The sequence below is a fragment of the Temnothorax curvispinosus genome, unplaced genomic scaffold (genome assembly GCF_003070985.1).
Source record: "Temnothorax curvispinosus isolate PA1 unplaced genomic scaffold, ASM307098v1 QBEX01002449.1, whole genome shotgun sequence".
Lineage (NCBI taxonomy): Eukaryota > Metazoa > Arthropoda > Insecta > Hymenoptera > Formicidae > Temnothorax > Temnothorax curvispinosus.
Window position 1 is genome coordinate 36,179 of NW_020212229.1, and position 18,209 is coordinate 54,387.

General features: G+C 48.2%; 1 protein-coding gene across 1 annotated transcript; it reads right to left on the bottom strand.

Moving 5' to 3' along the window:
• Window positions 1-2,847: 2,847 nt before the first annotated feature.
• Window positions 2,848-15,749, bottom strand: LOC112451660 (MAP kinase-interacting serine/threonine-protein kinase 1-like). Its single transcript, XM_025011429.1, has 5 exons — window positions 15,486-15,749; window positions 8,368-8,502; window positions 4,618-4,974; window positions 3,795-4,365; window positions 2,848-3,699 (listed from the first exon to the last, which is right to left on the bottom strand). Exons 1-5 carry the CDS (start codon window positions 15,538-15,540, stop codon window positions 3,246-3,248), a joined length of 1,572 nt encoding a protein of 523 aa, XP_024867197.1. The 5' UTR covers window positions 15,541-15,749; the 3' UTR covers window positions 2,848-3,245.
• Between the last annotated feature and the right edge of the window lie 2,460 nt (window positions 15,750-18,209).

The following is an 18,209-nucleotide window of genomic DNA, read 5'->3' on the forward strand; positions in this document are numbered from 1 at the left end:
AGGGAAGAAAAATGAGAATGATAATGTTTCTGCATGTTTTACATGTACAGTCGACCGCTGCGCTATACCGATATGATTCAACGTTATGGTCCAGCCACTGCACATGAAGCGTTATCACAATTCCAATCTTCGGCGATCGAAACAATTACGTTGACCGTACCAAACTCTCGTGAAACCGGGTAAACGAAAGTTTATTCGGACGATCCGCTCGCAGGATAGTACAAGGTGGAGAGATGCGTGTAAAAGGATAAAAATAAACAACGATCTGATAATCGGTCGGTATGACTCAGCGGTACAAACTTACGCTACAAACTTACGATAAGGTGTTGGGTTTTTCTCTTAAAGGCTAGTAATTAATTTCTTCCGCACGCTTCCTCCTCTTCATGCTTCCAAACACACGCGCACACACGCACGCACGCACACACACACACACACAAACGCACACACGCGCGCATGCACACGTACATCTATACTCGCTCTTTATTATACAATCTTAAATTCGTTACGCTTACAGATCTGTGTATTATGGCCATTTGTATATTTTTTTCTTCTTTTCCTTTTATATTTTTTTCCTTACGCGGCACCTTCTTCACGCACCTTCACTTTCATATCCTCTTATATTATATATTCTTTTTCTTTAAAAAAAAAAAGAAAGGATTCATTTACACATTCGAGTCTATATTGATACTTTACCGAAACGCACAATCGATAACAAGAAAAATCCCTTCGTTTCACGACCCGATAGAAGAGATAATAAAGAATTTTGTTGCTTTTCTGAGCGGTACACTTAATTGCTTAAATGTGTAAACGTGGGTTATATCGTATGGAACTTCGCGCAAGGACAAATTAAGAAAGACAAGCGAAAAAAATGAGCTTTTTTTATGGTAAAAATATAATTTCGTGTTACAGCTGATTAAGGAACAACGTAAAAAGTTGTTTAGCCTTGCGCAAAGAGGCCGATAAATATATTAATCTTCCAATATTTCCTCTCAAGAGAGCTCGCATTATATATTGCTTTCCGTATCTCTACACATCGTAGCTTCTTTTTTTTTTATTTACACGGGTTCTCATATATATAATCTCATCCACGCGCGCTATAAACTCTAAATCTTTACCTTACAAAGTACAAAGAAGACAGAGGTTGACAAAAGCCATATCCGCCGTATATCCTACAGCAAGCGAATGACTTTCTAAGAAAGTTTCTCCAATGATGCAAATTACAATGTATAAACGCATGTTACACTCGCAGCCCTCCAAAGTTACACGTTTCTACAAGGAAGATCTCGAGATCCTAGAGCGAATGCCAATAACCCCGTTGTTAATTCCGGAGGGACTGCACTTTGTAAATCTTACAGATAGCTTCTTCACATTCTCTCCCCATCTTCACCGCTTTCATCAAATTGTACGAGTATAGAATACCGTGCGCAGCGGTCTCCCAGCTGCCCTGAGTAAAATCTGTCCACCGCATCAAGACGTGAATGAAAGAAATTCTTTCTTTGTATCTTTTTCTTTCTTTTTTTTTTAAATTTAAAACACACGATAAAGTAAGAAGTGACCGAGTTTATTTCTATTCGAACCAAACTGTTTCATAGTGCATGATAATAGAACGAAGTTATAGAAAAGACAAATAATTTGTACGAAGGTATAATAAAGCATTATCGTGGGTGGGCTGGCGTTAAAACAATTTTTTGTATAAACAGTGTTTTGCGATAAAACTCTACAAAAATATTTAACACGTAAATCAATAAACGATATCCCGTAATTTAACAACTGAAAAATTTTAAACGAGCTAGCTCTTTTTTTGATCCACTTTCGCGTAACTTTATATTCAAATGTTGCTTTGAAATCTTTTGCCGCCTTACGATCTATAGCGTTTCTATAAATCTAATATGAGCAAACTAATCTGCACCTGTGGGCCGAGATACGCTCACCCCGTTTGCTCTCCGATTCGAGAATATATTATTATGGCTCGAACATACATGAAACAATATATCAAAAAAAAAGCAGTAAAAGGAACATTTTTTCGCCTTACGTCGGTTGCGTCTGTTGATCTTTTTCTTTTTTTTCTTTTTTTTTAATTTAAAGAAAATTTAGCAAACAAAAAAATAAAAATAATATTTACGTAATAGGACATTCGTGCGTTCAAAGGCGCACGAACTATCACGATCACGAGGGTCTTTACTTTCCTTTTTTCTCCTTCCTTTTTTTAAATCTGTCCTACACACGCACGCGCGAATGTGTCTTAACGTACACACTACTACGTAGCGAAAGAATAAAACCACCGTCAACGTCAGTTGACGCAGTAACGTGCTATTCCCGAATCATCATTCGGGATCCTTATCCACAATGTTGATTTACTTGCACAACACGATGTCGACGTGTGAATAAACGAAATATTCGAATGTATATTCGGTATGTATATCTGCGGGATGATAATGTTCGATGCGCGTGTTGTGTAGCTATCTCTGTACAATATGCAACATATGACTGTGTGAATAACGGATCACACGCAGCGCGGATAACAGCATTCGATGAAATCAGATTTGCTTTTACTTCCAAGAAACACGAGAAAGGAATTACTCACGCGCGTAGCGCAACGTCGATGATTTAAGTCAAACTGTGGTATAATTATCTTCCTCCTTGTTCCAATTATGATAAATATCGTCCTCGTGTACCGCGGTACACTTCAATGCGTTTGTAGCGCATACATTATTATTATTATTATTATTATTATATTACGATTAAGATTTATATTCTAAACAAAAAACTCTATATAAATCCCTTATTTTATATATATATTTTACATATTTTTCTTCATACATAATTTTAATAGTTATATTATTTAAAGTCATAACTATTGCGTTACCAATTAATTTGAAATAAATTCGAAAAGCGAAGAGATTTTATATTGGAAATAAAAACAATCTGGTTGCCATCCAAGTGCCTGTTGAAAGGAAAGTTTAAAACAAAAGAAGCTTAGAACTGTTCAGAAAAAAAGAAGATAACGACGATATTCTGTTCGATTACTTTTCGCGGCGAATACTTTTCGATTATTATCGCTGTCGTCACTATCGTAAATTATTGAGCCTGTTCTCATTATCCGCGCAGAATCAGAGACTCGACTTATGCTACGTTAGCTTCCTAAGCCATTGGAAAAGGTATTGTACATCGTTCGCGTTTTCACGTAGCTACAAGAGACAAGTGATACTGTAGCGAGAACAAGTGATCGGTTCTACAGCGACCTCTCAGCCACTCGGAGACGCAATAACCGCTTTGCTGGTCTGACGTTCGAGCAGGTCTGAGCGTGCCTTTAAACGGCGCTGCATCAGACGACTCTCGGTTGGCGGTGATAGCCCGAACCAATTTTGCGAGTCCTTACCGATGACGCGATTCTTCCCGATGATCTTGGAGTCATTCAAATCGACGCTGGAGTGCACGGAGCAAGATTTTGGCCGCATGCCGTCGAATTCGCTGGAAGAATGCGTCGTCAGGTGCTTGCTGTTCTCGGACAGCTCGCTGCTGGAGTCGGATATGTGACCGTACGGATGATTGTCGTCGTCGGTCGACGATGTGGACAGTCTGGGCTCCCGATTCTCCGCCAGCTCCTCGAGATTTAGAGAGAAATGCTGAAGTACCACGCGATTCACAGCCATTGCGGACTCAGCGAACGCTGAGAGTTCTCTAGCGGAGTTGTTCCTCCTGGAGATAAACGTAACGAGCGCGTTATATGCGATAATGAAGCGATTAAAAGATAAATAAAAAAAACGTAAAAGAGATAACAAGTAAATACCCACCTTATGATATGAGGCGTGGTGAGTGATCGATCACCAGTTTCGACGGAAGTCGGCCCGGGATTAATCCAGGGATGTTTCAAAATACTATCGGCGCTGAGCCTCTGGTGGGCTTCCTTAACGAGCAAGCCTCTGATCAAATCTTTCGCGTCCTCGGAGATGCATCTCCACTCCTTGTCGGGAAACTCGTATCTGCCTTCCTGAATACTGGTGAAAAGCAACTCTTGACAGGACTGACAATTCTCTCCCCTGCCCCAACCGCAATCGGTGCCGCAGTTCCCATAGAAAGGCGGATAACCGCAGAGGAGAATGTACGTAATAACGCCAAGACTCCAGAGATCGCATCGTTTGTCGTAATAATTGGCCTCGCCGATGAAAGCCTCGACCACTTCCGGCGCCATAAACTCGGCGCTGCCCACTGGTGTCAAAAGTTGCGGCGTTGCCACAGGACTAGACAGCGAGTTGTTGAACTTGATACCTGATCCAAGATCGAAGTCGCACACCTTGATCGGCGTCAACTTGTCCGGGAACACGCACAAGAGGTTCTCGGGCTTGAGATCTCTATGAGCAATACCTGAACATACAACGATACAAAAATATAAATATTGTGATCAATTCCTAACAGTTCTTGTCGAGTGACACGTGATTTCATGTGAGAACGGTCCCGATGCCTATTATGAGAGGTTGATTGGAGAGTTAAAGATTTTAAATAAAAAAGCACGAGGCAATTTGTAATCTATTTCGGGAATAATAAGCTATACGTATCCCAGAGATTCTTATCGATTTATATGAATTCAATGCCATTACTTCATCTCGTCAAAATTACCTTTTTTATGAAGAAAATCGAGCGCACTCGCAATCTCTTTGACGATCTGGCTCGCCTCTCTCTCGGTGAAGTGAATTCGTTCCTGAATCCTGTTCAACAGCTGGCCACCGTTGATCTTCTCAAACACAAGATAGAACTTCTCCTCGTCCTCGAAGAACTCGATCAGCTGTATGATGTTCGGGTGGCCCTGGCAATGGTGGAACGTTTCGACTTCCTTAAACACCCTGGCACGCGCGTGCCCGGGAATCTTGTCAATGATCTTCACGGCGTACTCGAGGTCCGTGTAGAGGGACGTACAGGTCTGGACCGAGGCGTAAGCACCCTCTCCAAGAACTTCTCCGGTCAATTTGTACAGTTCTGTAACAACAACATAAGTTTTTCCTTACGTATTCGTCGCTTCCTCGATTGTTTGACAATTTAATCGATATGCCCACACATACTCTCTTTGACAGAAGAAAAGAGTTAAAAATGAAAAACTCACAAAAGCGCTCGATGCTTCTGATTTTGTACATCTTACATATTCTCATACATTTCACACATCTGCTGTACTATTGCAAGTATAGTAGGCCGCACGAATGCTTTGTTCCTCGAGCTAAGCCCTTTCGAGTAGGATGGAAATATATTTTATCGCGTCTCACGACTAAAAAGATTCAAAACTATGTTTTTACTGGTTAATTTTTTTTTGCATAATCCTTGTCGATAATCTTTTATTCTTACGTTTAATCTTTTACGCGTTCAAACATTTACAGATGGCCGTCAGACGTAGTTTCGAGTCACGATGCACAAACATCTAGCTTAGCGCTCAGATATTTATGGCAATGTTAAGGTATTCTGGAATCGAACGTATAATTCGTGAAAAAAAAAGTTGCGAAACTTTCAGACCCATCGTAGCAAAAGACATCGCAACGTCTTGAATCCGCGTGCGGACACGGATTCACCGCGGTGAATCAATGCGACACCGCCGCGATACTCATTCGGCATGGAATTGCGCGTCGCTCTCTACGAACACGCGATTGGTGATTACGTCGTACCGTATCGCGTTGTCATTGCAAAGACGAGAGGGGACCTAACATCGAGAACGAATCGATCGGAGCTCTCGAGAGCCGCGCGTTAGAGACGCTTTCCTCCGCGACGCGATCGGCGTCGAAACGGCCGGAGACGCCTTTTTCTTTCAGTTCGGTTTCCGGGCGGCAAGAATGGAGCAGGCTCACGCCAGCTGGAGTCCCCTGCAAGACAAATTTCATTATTAATCTTGCCGCGTCGGATATCGCGGAATATTTGGTATCTCTCGGACTCTCCGAGAGTCATTGAAGGAAAAACGTTCCGATCGTCCCGACCTTTTCGACGCCGAGCATCCGCGTATCGCGTTTGATCGCGGTTGCTTGTTACGCTCGAAAAGCCCAATTATCTTCGGTTTAAACCGAGGCTTGGACCTGGAACGCGCGAGCGGTGTGCAATGTGTGTGTGTGCGCGCTCCTGCTCTAACGGCCAAGCCAATGTCAAGGTCGAGAGGGGGTGGCCGAGATCGTAGCGTGGAACTACGACGCACATACACCGAATTTTCCCTCTCTCTCGGAAGTCCGCGCGCCAGGCTATGCCGCCGGCTCCTTTCCTCCTTTTCATCCTCGCCGAGCGCGTCCGCTCGCGCGTCTCTCCCTCGGTCCATCCCTACCGCGTTGGGCGCCTGACGTTATACCGCGTCTCCGTTTGCCCACCGCTTCCTCCCCCAACGTCCCTCGCCGCCCGTCCCACCTTTCGCTCCGATATTATACGTCAGGATACGCCGCGCATGGCAGCGTCGCTCAGCGCCTAGCAACCAGAGGCCGATAATATGCCTCCACGTCTTTACGCCGTTCTGCGCCAATTTTAACGGCGGCCCGGTCGAAAATAGCGACTCGAAAATTGCGCGATCATCGACCCACTCGCAGTTAGCGACCGAGGGAAAAATAATGTCGCGCGCGAAGGGTCGCCGATCACTCGATAACGACACGGACGAGGTGTCCTCGAGGAATATGTCTCTTGATAATTTTCAGGCGATTCGCCGGCAGATATATACTCGCGACGACAATTTTATAAACAAGGCGGACTCTCCTCGACAGAGCGTTCCATCGACTTTAATCGTATGGTATATACGGTCTTAGAGCGGAGTGGAAGCTTCTCGAACCGAGCCGAGCTCGCGAATCGATCACATGCAATGACGCAACCGGCCAAGATTGCGAACTTGATTCTCCACGTTTATTTAAAACGAGATCAGTATTTTTTGTGACGTTGTAGTGTGATTGAAATTCTTAACATTCATTGAATTACTGAACTGTAAATATATCAAATTACAAACATACACTTGTCTTTATTACAAACTTTCCCAAATTATTTTTTAACAACGTTATTTTCGTACAATACATTTTATTTAAAAAAATATCCATGCAACTTTAATTTTTTTTATTTTTTATTAAAAGTATATATATATATACAAGAATATACAAAAGTCATACAATATTATTATTAGGCTATCAAGATTCAGTCCGAATCACAAATGATGTTCTTATCTCTAACTGATTATATATCATAACAGTCCGGTTTCATTTATCATTATTGTTACTTTATTTAATTCCAATCGTTTATATTTTATATATATACCAAACATATTTATCGAAACTTTTCGTAATATTATCCACGCTAATGATCGAATGAGATTAAAAGGAATATACGATAAGGAATACGTCACAATTTTTTATCTCTTCTTCAATAATAATCAATTATTCAATCAGTTGGTTAAGAAGATTAATTATTCCGCCTATATCAAAACATATATCAATATTGATCAATTTGTTCGCAAACAATCGCTCATGAATAATTACAAAACATAATTATTTACAAATTGCAAAACGCTAAAATGCGAATCGTCCTCGAGAGTCGTGCTAAACCGACGCTTCTCCTACCGAAAACACGTACGACGAATTCGTGGCTCTCTGTGGGCCGCGCGTCGTATCGATCGAGCGAGCGACTTCGTGGCCGAATAACCGTATTTGCCAGCTGCGCAACTCCGGATTAATTCCGATCCCGCGTTCTTCGCGCGTCAACCAGTTTACTAGCTTAGGGGCGTAAAAAAAAAAGCGCATTTCGCGCAAGTCTCGCGAGAGACTATAAATACCGACGTTTCTTCGTCCGATTACATCAACGGGACATAATAGACTCGTTAAACAGATAAGTAATCTGTCCAAGGCTCTCCCGGAGAAAGAGAGGAAAAGGGGGAGAGCCTGGACCATTGTTTTACTCCGGTCTATTCTCCGAGGTACCCGGCCTGGGGAATATACCGGCGCGCGGCGGGAGGGGGTCGGAGCGAACTTCCGGTGTTTATAAACAAACGGCGCGCAAAATTCCAGGCCGCCTGCGCGCGATCGATTACCGTCGCCCCGCGCGCGAGTTCCTCGAGCGTTCCGAACTTGTGCAAGGTCACACATACCTACGAAGGAGGACTGCAAGTCACCGGTGCAAGATAGAAAGAGAGAGAGAGAGCCGCGCGGAGTGCTCGCGCGATCTGGCCTCGCATCGGAAGATCGAGCCACGGCCGGTTCTACCCCGACTTCCGCTCGCACCTCCTCCCTCTCCCTCCTTCATCACTGTTTCTTTCTCTCTCTCGTCTCGCGGATAGGATCCGGAAATCGGTCGCACGAATCTCTTCGCGGACAACGTCAAAACGTTCTCTCGCACCCTCTCACTCGTGCTTGGCGTCGATCTGTGCGAATTTACCTTGGAAGCAGGAGGACACCACGGAGGAGCCGGAGCGTCTCTTCCTGCGCCTCTTGCGTCTCGCCTCTTCCTGACGGGCCTGCACCGCGCTCATGGACTCCCCCGTCGAGGCTACGTCCCGGCAGGTGCCATCGCCTGAAATAAATAGTCCTTTGTTAATCCGAGGTCGCAAAATTCGTTGATTGATCCGGCGCGTCTCTCGTCGACGCGTCTTTTCCGCGACATAGGCTTTAAATAGACATATTCCATATAAATTCATATTTAGAGAACACATCGTAGAACTTGGAATCTCCTGTTAGCCTAGCTCAGTTATTTTTCTCGCGATTAACGTGAACGAAGACTCTGACCCGAATGAACGAGACAAAGGCGCCGCGCGCGATATCTAAAAATAATAGCAAAGTAATTTTTCAGCGTGAATATGCACGGTACGGGCGTGAAACGAGGTACTGAAGACGCAGTTGCGCAACGAGCGTGTTTATTTGCGGATAAAGTAGCTCGTGGCCTACCACACGTAACGCGGACCCCGCGCGTTTCGCGTTATCGCCGTTTATTATTGCGAGCTTATCGACGTTCTCGCTATCATCGCGCGACGCCGCCGCCGTTAGTCATCCTCTCTCCTCGAGTTTCCCGCCCGTTACCACCAGTGATAATTTTCGTCGCCGGATGCATATAGTTTGACCCATCGCCATAAATATACAACGAAAATTTTTCCTGCAGTTTAAAAAAAAAGAACTGTTACGAAAAAAGATTCCCGCGCCGCGTAACTAGGGGGATAAACCTTTGCATTCATCGGGATACGTCGCCTTTATGAATAACCATACTCTCATTAGTCGAAGGTTTAAAATAATGTCCGCGCATCGTTATAATTATCACCCAGTATATAGACGTTGACGTATCACCCGGCTATTTCCAACGCGTCATAAAATTACGCCTTCAACGTTCTTACAATGCCGATCGTAAAATTCGGTCTACGCGTCGCTCAATGGAAACTTGAGACCCAAACCCAAAAATCGTGGGTAAGGTGGATCGTAAAAAAATGATGGGATAATAATTAAGCGGGAGAGAAATATTACTGAAAATTGCTGCGTTTCGTCGGCCCTTCCTGGGCCGAATATCCTGCCCGGGATATACTTTTTCCCCCCGTGTAATAAAACACGCCGGACAGAGAAGGGGAAAGTCCCGGGGTTCTACAGGGGTGCCGCGATTATAGAGGAGGACCGCGAACTTTTGTGCCCGGCGGGGATGGGGGAAGCGTATACGCGCAATCGATTTAGCCGGGGGTAAATGAAGACGGGAATAATTCCCCCTCGTACGCTTCCTCCCTTCGACACAACAATGGTAGCTTCTCGAAACCTCTGGTAGTTTCTCCGTTGCGTGTTTCGGACACGTGTACACGCTCCGGAATAATCCGATGGGCCGGAGCACTCGTGAGATTCAGACCAGACGGCCATCGATCTCTTTACTTTACAAGCGACAACGTGTTGTACAAACGATCGATCTTCGACGTCTAACAATCGTGCGACGGTTGATTAAGTCCGGAGTAAAAAATTTCTCGGAAGTGAAATCCGCTTTTTAAAGCCTATACAACGTCGGCGTCGCGACAACGAGCGGCGGTTTGATTTCGCGCAGCTTGGTCCTACCACGTATACACACCGTAGGTAGGTTCTCTCTGTCCTCGCCACTTTCTAATTCAGCCGCTAAAAATGGGACCGTGTTGGTCGCCGATACGAGCCGTCGCGTCGTGCCGCCGCCGGCAGTTCGGCGTTTCCCTCTCTGTTTCTCTCCGCTCTGCTGGGAAAGTTCACTCGTAAAGGCGCAGCTCCGGGAGAGACCGGTACGCGATTCACGATCCGCGTGTTAACGAGAGATATACGACGGCAGCAGGTATTTACGCGAGATGTATATCGCCGGCCGAGGCGGGGGGGAGGAGGAGGGGGTCACGCTGTAGGTATCTCCCGCGATGTTTCCGCGACCGTTGTCTCCGCCGAGCTCGAATACACTTTCGCGGACTAAAATAAATTGTTCACGCTAATAAAAGGTCCCTCGACTTAATCGCGCGCAAGTTACATTGTTTATTATACATATGTATAATAAACTTATTATATATGTAATGATATAATAAGCATATTATAATAAATATTAAATGTAATACATAATGAGCACATTAATGAGCATATTGTCAATATGAGACTTTCATCGCTTTGATCTTTTAAGAGTACAAAGGCATATGTTAGTCGTTAGTCGATTACGAAAAGACAAAAATTGGTAAATACGTATTTTAATTAGACTACGAAGTAGGACCCTTTGCAGTTCTATATCCTAATTGGACTCGTTATTGCTATAACATATTTCGCATAATTTTTTGCATTTAAATCTGCACGCGCGATTATAATCGGCAAACTATTTTTAGAGTGTCTATAAATTTTTAGTCTCCAAATAACAAAAATTCCTTGATTTACATTAAACCAGTTGATTGAACAAAGTTCAGAACGAAATACTTGATCCTCGCTCGTTTGCGAAACGGTTTGGATCGCAAAGGATTAAGAATTATGAGAAATTTCAGAGAGTCAGTCAAGAACGTTTAACGAGCGGCCAAGTCTCCTTCGAAGAATTTCAATCGACCTCTTTAAGAAGCGTGACAATACGACGACGGTCGAGATGACGCGGTCGGCAAAATCGCGGCGGTAAACCGCGAGACGAGGTCTTTCGGTCGACGCGGAAGAGAGATGCGCGCGTGGGCGAGGACGTCGTCGGCGACGACGCGCTCGCGATACACCACAGTGATGAATAACAAAGTAACCGGCGTGCGCGAGGGGAACCGACTCCGTGCCACTCCTTCGAGAATGAACGGACACGTTTACGGGCCGTTCGCGTGTGGGTCGAGGAGAAATCAGAGCCGGATCGGGAACGAATAGTCGCGTAACTGTAGGCCGGTCGACTCCTCTCTCTCATTGTCTTTGATGAGACTGACTCCCGAGATTTTTCGCGGGTCGAGAATGTCGAGATACGACAAAGCGGAGAAGCGTCATCGAATTGGAACCACGAGACAGCTTGCAAATTGCCGTGTGTCGCTCGAGGCGATTTGATCGCGGGCGCACGCGAGTTTATATTTAACTCACGCGACCAATGACTGCGTTAATCGATGACAAATATAGTTCAGGCCAGGCTCGGGCTCGGCGTGGCGAAACGAAGAGTCACCTAATCGCGGCGAGGACTCGTTTTAATCGTCACGTTTCTAGGAGACTCGGTCGACTCGAGTGTTCACTCGGAAAGTGTCTCGTCGCGCGGAGACAATTAGTTAACAAAACGTCAAGAGCCTCGGGTAGACTCGGGTTTCACGATTATCCAAAAATAAGCGAATCGCCGCGGGAGCTTCGCGTCGCTCTGTCTCCGAAAATTGCCACGCGTCAAGCTCCGCTTTATCTTTCTCTCTTTCTCTATCTTTTTCTCCGGAAAATCGACACCTTTTCGAAGGACCCTTTCGTCCGATCTCGTATCAGTTGTTAAATTTCAACATGTTGTGGCCCGCTCGTATATTTTCACGCGCGATCATAATTTCGGTGGGTGCAGCGAATGTATTTTCGTATTGCCTCGCCGGTCGCCACCGACGCCGCACAACGACCGACACTACGAGTTCAATGACTGGCACAGAAAAGGAACGCCGCCATCTTACGCGAGATATGCACGTACGATAGTGTTCTATCCGCGAGCGCCCGCGCGCGCGTGCGGGCGCTGCTGATTACGCGAAAGAATCGTCACGGGGGTAATTCTTCTTACGTAAATCGCACGAGAGAAACATCGGTCCAAAACGCCAATAAATCAAAGAGCTTCGTAATCTATCAGATTAAAAAAGCAAACGGGCACGAGAAGCGCAAGCCACTTACCGAAAATGTAAACTATAGGCCGTCCTGAAGAAACGAGTAAGCGATAGGAAATAGTTTCTGTTTACTTTAAATTGTCTCGGAGGCCACTCGAAAGCTTTGTTCGAAATATCGAGTCACAATGAAGTCATTTCGGGGTCAACCGAGAACTCCGGAGGAAGGTGACGTGTCTCTGTATAATACAATAGACGCAATAGCGTGTCATTAACGATCGCATAAATTAAAGCCGAGCAAAAGCGATGTGTATAGTCGCTCGTACGCGAACGTCGTCGCCTAATTAAAAGGTCAGGCGGAAAGGGGAGCAATCACGCGACGTGCCGGAGCGTGACTCCCGTTTTTCCAGTTGTTATCGTTACGTGAGGCTGCACATATGTGACGCGGAGGAACGGGAGGAATCGCGACGCACACCTCCAAGGTTTTTCGTTTATCCGCCGGATAACACTCGTCCGTTTCAGATCCTAAAGCCGGGTCCACATTATCGGAGCAAAGTTCGGCTCGATAATGTGGACGCATGATCGGTTCGCGGCGAAGTTCGGCTCGCGGTTCTGCTCGATAATATGTAGACCCGGCTTAAGATCTTTCCGTAATTGTCCGCGGGCGACCCGTCCGCGATATGTAGAAGCGAGTCCAAGAGGACAGAACAGAGAGATCCCGTTTCGTTAAACTCGTCAAATCGCGGCTGCACTTGTCGCAACTTGTCGCGCTTCTGTCCGCGGAGTCAACGGGTATATTTATTTGGTCGCCCGTCCCTCGCCTTTGTCCGTCTTACTCATCTCGCGTTCCTTCACGCACGCGTCCCTTCGCGATAACGTGTTCCTCGGTCCTCTCTTTATTCATCGCCGAACACCCGCTTTCTCGCGTCCGGCTTGCGCGTCGCGTCGCTTCTCGCTTCGGTTCGGCGATCGAACGGGAAAAACGGCCGTATAAAACCGCGGATAAATGCCGGGACTCTTTTGTTCCACGTAGGTATCGTGCGCGTTTCCCTTTAAAAGCGCGCCGAGTTGACATGCGCGGCCCCGGGACCCTTCCTCCCTTCGTTCTTTGTTTGGGTCGCCCTATAACCGACTCGCGTTCTCCCTTCGCGTCGCACGAACCGGTGCCGAGAACCCCGAAACCCCCCCTTCTCTCTCTCTTTCTCTCTCGAAACCTCATATACCGACTAACCCACTTGTCCCCCCTCTCCCCCCAACCCCTCTCTATCCTCCTCCCGAAAATCCGTCGTGCCAACGACGCGCCGCGTCGCGCGTCGGAAGCGACGTTGCAAAATGCTCGGTGCGTCGCGGAGTTTCTCTCCCGCCGCCCCAAAATACTCGCCGAGTTCGCGGAATACATTGGCGCAAAATCGTCGCGTCAAACGGGATTAGATTCAGCGAGATTCGATCTGCAAGCTTGGCGAAATAGCGCTATATCGCAGACGCGGACGGAAATAAGAATTCGGCGGTCTCGTATTTATACCCCCGATCCTATTTCCTCGTCATTCATTTTCTTTTTCCTCCTTTTTCGCTTGGATAAGGAGAATTTGCGGATGCGCGATGATTACGATTACTGATATGTAATATGCGCACGTGCGCCGTTAACGGACCGACCGCGTCAATGAACGGACGGGCGAGAAGGAGGAGGAGGAGGAGGAGGAGGAGGCGGCTGAAGATTTGCCGAGATGATTATGCGAAACGCGTTTGTTTCGTCATCCCTGTTATTTCGGACGCTAACCGCGCGCGTCTTGCTTTATTATGCCGCCGATGCGGGGAGTTGCATAATTCGGACGTGGCGCCAGCCTCGGGGTTTTTTCCCAGGTTTCCACTTTTAGACGTATAACGAAGCGACTCGGCCGCGGTATAATTAGCGGCCGGCTCTCGCTCGATCGACAAACTGACGGAAGAAGGAAATTCACGGGAAAGGGGTTCGCGTAAACAGAAGCGAACGCGTATCGTTGATCTCGTGACGTTAAACGATAAACGGTGTGAAATGTAAATAAACCTCTACTCGAGCTGCGTTCCGATATTCCCTGCCAGGACTGAAAATCTATAATTTACGTCACGTACGCTGGTAGACTCTCAGACTCCTCCTGGTATCAGGGAATATCGGAACGCAGCCTTGGTATATCGCTTTTGTTGACGACAAAGTCAATGACAGCTGCATCGAGACGCGTAGAATCTCAATTGGAGCGGAAACGACCGCGAAAAATCGACGTACATGTGCGAATCATCGTTGCGATAAATACTCGTCGATAAGCTTCAAATAGAAGCCCGTTTGTTATACGTGTCGCGATTCGTCACGTGGCGTGACGAAACCTGTCCCCGTGGCTTGCGCGAGTCGGACTTCCGTCGAAGTTTTAAATCGCTGGACACGTTGAATCGCTGCCCGTCTGTTTTCGTCGGGTTTCTGATGACCGCGGAACGAGCCGCCGGTTTACGGTCTATCCAGACAAACTCTAATAGCATGTCACAAACACAAGCGTAAGAAAATTGATCGGTCATATACATATACGCGCATGAGAAACAGCCCGATCCATCGTTTAATTGCCGGGCCGCGCGACGCTCGGGTGCCGAGCTTCTAGAAAGTTCTCTCCGTCGCTCTCGCTCCTCCCACGCCACGGCCGATTCGGTATTCGCGGCGCGAATTTTCCGCGACGAAAAGCGAATCGCCAAGCGAGCGCGACGCGTCTGTCCGTCCGGCATTCTCGTCTTCTTCGCGGCGCTTCTCTCCTTCCTGTCGACGACTCGAGCGTGAAACCCCGTCAATCGTCCCTCCCCTCCTCTCCTCCCCGTTTCGCCCCGTGACAACGGTGAAAACGCAAATCGCGAAAGAGCGTTCGCCCCGGCACCCGTTACCGGGTCGTTACGCATCGACCGGCGAAAATGGCCGCCGTCGCCGCCGCCGTCGCCGACTCCGCAGTTAGCCGGTTCGGCAAAACAACCGTCAATATCGCATGCGAAATGGTCCCGTGATTCTTTAGCGGACAGATTCCCCCCCCCCCTGCGACGAGCAGAATCCGAGGGTCCTTTTTCTCAACGGGGTCATCGAGATGTCGACCGGAGTGGATCGGAAAAGAGAGTGGCTTCTCGACGGGCAACAAGATCGTCTTCTTCGAATTAAATCTTATACAAATACTTGAATAGGAAATCCGAACTTTTCGCAGGAAAATTTAGAAGCGTACATTTGGCGCGCGAGACACTGGCCGTGTCTCTTAAGTTCCGTCGTTAAGAAATACAATAATAAGATGGGGACTCGACTCACCTCGTCCGGCCTCCTGAGTGCCGTCCTCTCTCTCCTCCAGAATCTTCTCCACCATGTTTCCTCTCGCGTCCCTCTCGCCGTCCCACACGAACGATCGTCCGGAGAAAGATCGGAGAATCTTCTGGCTCACCGCTCACCGCTGGTCACCGAGATCCGTCCGGTCCGAGCGCGCGATCTCCGTTCTCTCGCAACTCGCACCGATAGCAATAATTATAAAAAAGAGTCAGTCGTATATACAAAAAACCCTATGCACTCAGAAGCTGGAATATATCTTTTTCTTAGTGGTTATGATGTTTCCGTTTCTCTCTCTCTCTCCCTCCTGCTCTCTCTGGACGTCACTCGCCTCTCTCTCTCTCTGCTCCTCTTCGTCCCTTTTTTTTCTCGCGAAGAAGGTCGATGTATATCAGCGTCGATATCACAGATGTAAATAAATATATAAAGCTTATCCCTTTCTTTCTCTCTCGCTCTCTCCCTCTCTATATATATATGTATATCTCGCCTCCGCGCGGTTGCTCGTCCTCCTTTCTCACGAAGATGACACGTCCACCAGGTGCTCCTGATAACGATGTTGTTGTTTTTGAATAAATACTATCACAGACTTTGACACTGCACTTTCTCTCGGTCGGTCATCCTCCGCGCTGGGTTCTTTTTTTACTCCTCCCGCTCTCACTCACTCCCTCTCTCTCTCTCTCTCTTTCTCTCTCACACTCTCTCTCTCTCTCTCCCTTTCTCGCCCTCGGCGTGGATCTTATTCGCCGGTTTGTCTTCCTCCTCTCGCAACCAAGCAGCCAAGCCCTTCCGTCGATGAGAAGCTACGAGCTCTCGCTGTCAGCCTCTCGCCAGAACCTTCTCCGCGACCTGCTCTTCACTGCTGCTGCTACTACTGCCACCTCCGCCTCCTCTTCCTCCCTCGCCGCCGCCGCCGCCTCTCCGCCCCGCTCCTCCGCAGCTCCCACCCGGCTGAAGGTTTTTAACCGGATACGCCGGGCGTTTTCGCACGCGAAAGCCCCGCGATGGTCGTCGTGGCTCCGTCGTCGCTATCGCACAGCCTCTCGCACGTAGCGGCAATCGGGCTCGGAAGCGCATTAAAAACCCACCGGTCTAACACATCTGGCCTCTCTTTCACATCACCGTCCCTCACTGCTCGGCAGTTGGTTTCCGACTGAGCTCGACAAGATGGCCGCGCTTGCTTACTAACACTCGGCGACCCGCCGCGCCGCGCCCGCCCCGCGCCCACGAGTCCTCGCCCGCGGCCTCCTCGCTCTTTCTCGCTCCGTCTCTCTCCCTCTTTCTCTCGCCACCGTCGGCCGGCGAATCACGAGGCTCCGTCGACGCCCTGCGAGTCACGTAGGCAACGTGGTTCTCAGGCGACGGCTCCCGGACTCCGCGGACTCCGGGGACTCCGGGAGGACGGAGGACGGATGACGCAAACGGCGACGCTCGTTTAGCTATATAGAGTTCTCACTCAATCCGCGACGCGAATTTCGGCAGCAAATATCTCGAGATTGACTCGAGCGCGATTGACATTTCGCGCGCCCACGTTTATTATCGCGAATCGCGTGATTTTTCATTTTTGCCTATTGTAAAACGTCATTAACGTCGCTCGTGGCTATTAATGCGCGTTACTTGTTTTTTTTTTGTCCTCCTGCCGCTTCAATGACGTTCGTCTCGGCGACGGAGGAAGGGACGGAGAACGCGATTAGCGCTTCTGTCTTATCTCATTAACGGGCGCGTACTGATGGAGCGTGTAACGCCAAATAGAATTCGCGCGGCAGGTGTCAAAAAGGGGAGGGGAGCGAGAGGGAAAACTCTAATCGATTGCATCGTATTTGCCTCGCGACTCGCGAGTTTCGATCGTCCTGCAATTCGCGCCAGCGGTATTTCCGCTTCGAAGCCGCGTCGTGACGCGCGAGCCGCTTCTCGAACAATCTCGAACGGGCGTGTGAAGTCGCGCGCGTGTGAGAGCCGCTGACTTCGCTCCGCTCGCTCCGGCTCGCCGGCTCCGGCGCGCCATTTTGCGCGTAGTAACACGGGAGCGGCGGAGTTTTCTACGCCGTACGCCGCGCCGTCGTCCAGCCCCTGAATAGAGAGAGAGAAAAAAAAGGAAGGAGATCAAGTCTCTTTCCTTCCGTCGCGAGGAGGACGTCCGTCGCCGTTCGCCCTTGTTCCTCGGCGTCCGCGACGAGGCCGAGGAAGGAACCAGCGCGGTCGAAATTATCGGACATTTCGGACAAGGACGGCGGACGGACGACGCCGGTCGCCTCACGTTCCGCTGCTTGTTTTCGGCGGCGTTGCGATGCGCGCGCATCCTGTTCTCCGGTCACGTACGCCGCGGTCCGCGCGTATCACGCAGCCGCGTCAGTCAGGCGAGATCGCAAGGGAAATGGGGGGGGGGGGGGAGGGGGGGGGAGCGCCGCGCATAGAAATGAACGAGGGATTCCGGGGAGGGAGGTGAGAAGATGGTCGAACGCGGAGCGACGCGCACGTGAATGCGGAGAATAACATACATTCACATACATTAGCCCCAGGCACTCTCTCGACGATACGACGCGAATGCAGGCGCGGAGCGCTTTAATTTGTATATTAATTCCACGGTTACGTGGAACATCGGAACTCGCGCCGAACAGGTATCGCCGAAGTTAGCCGAGGATCGAAGATCGAAACTGCCCGATCGCTTGCGCTTTCTCATTCTTTCTCTTTCTTTCTCTTTCTTTCTCTTTCTCC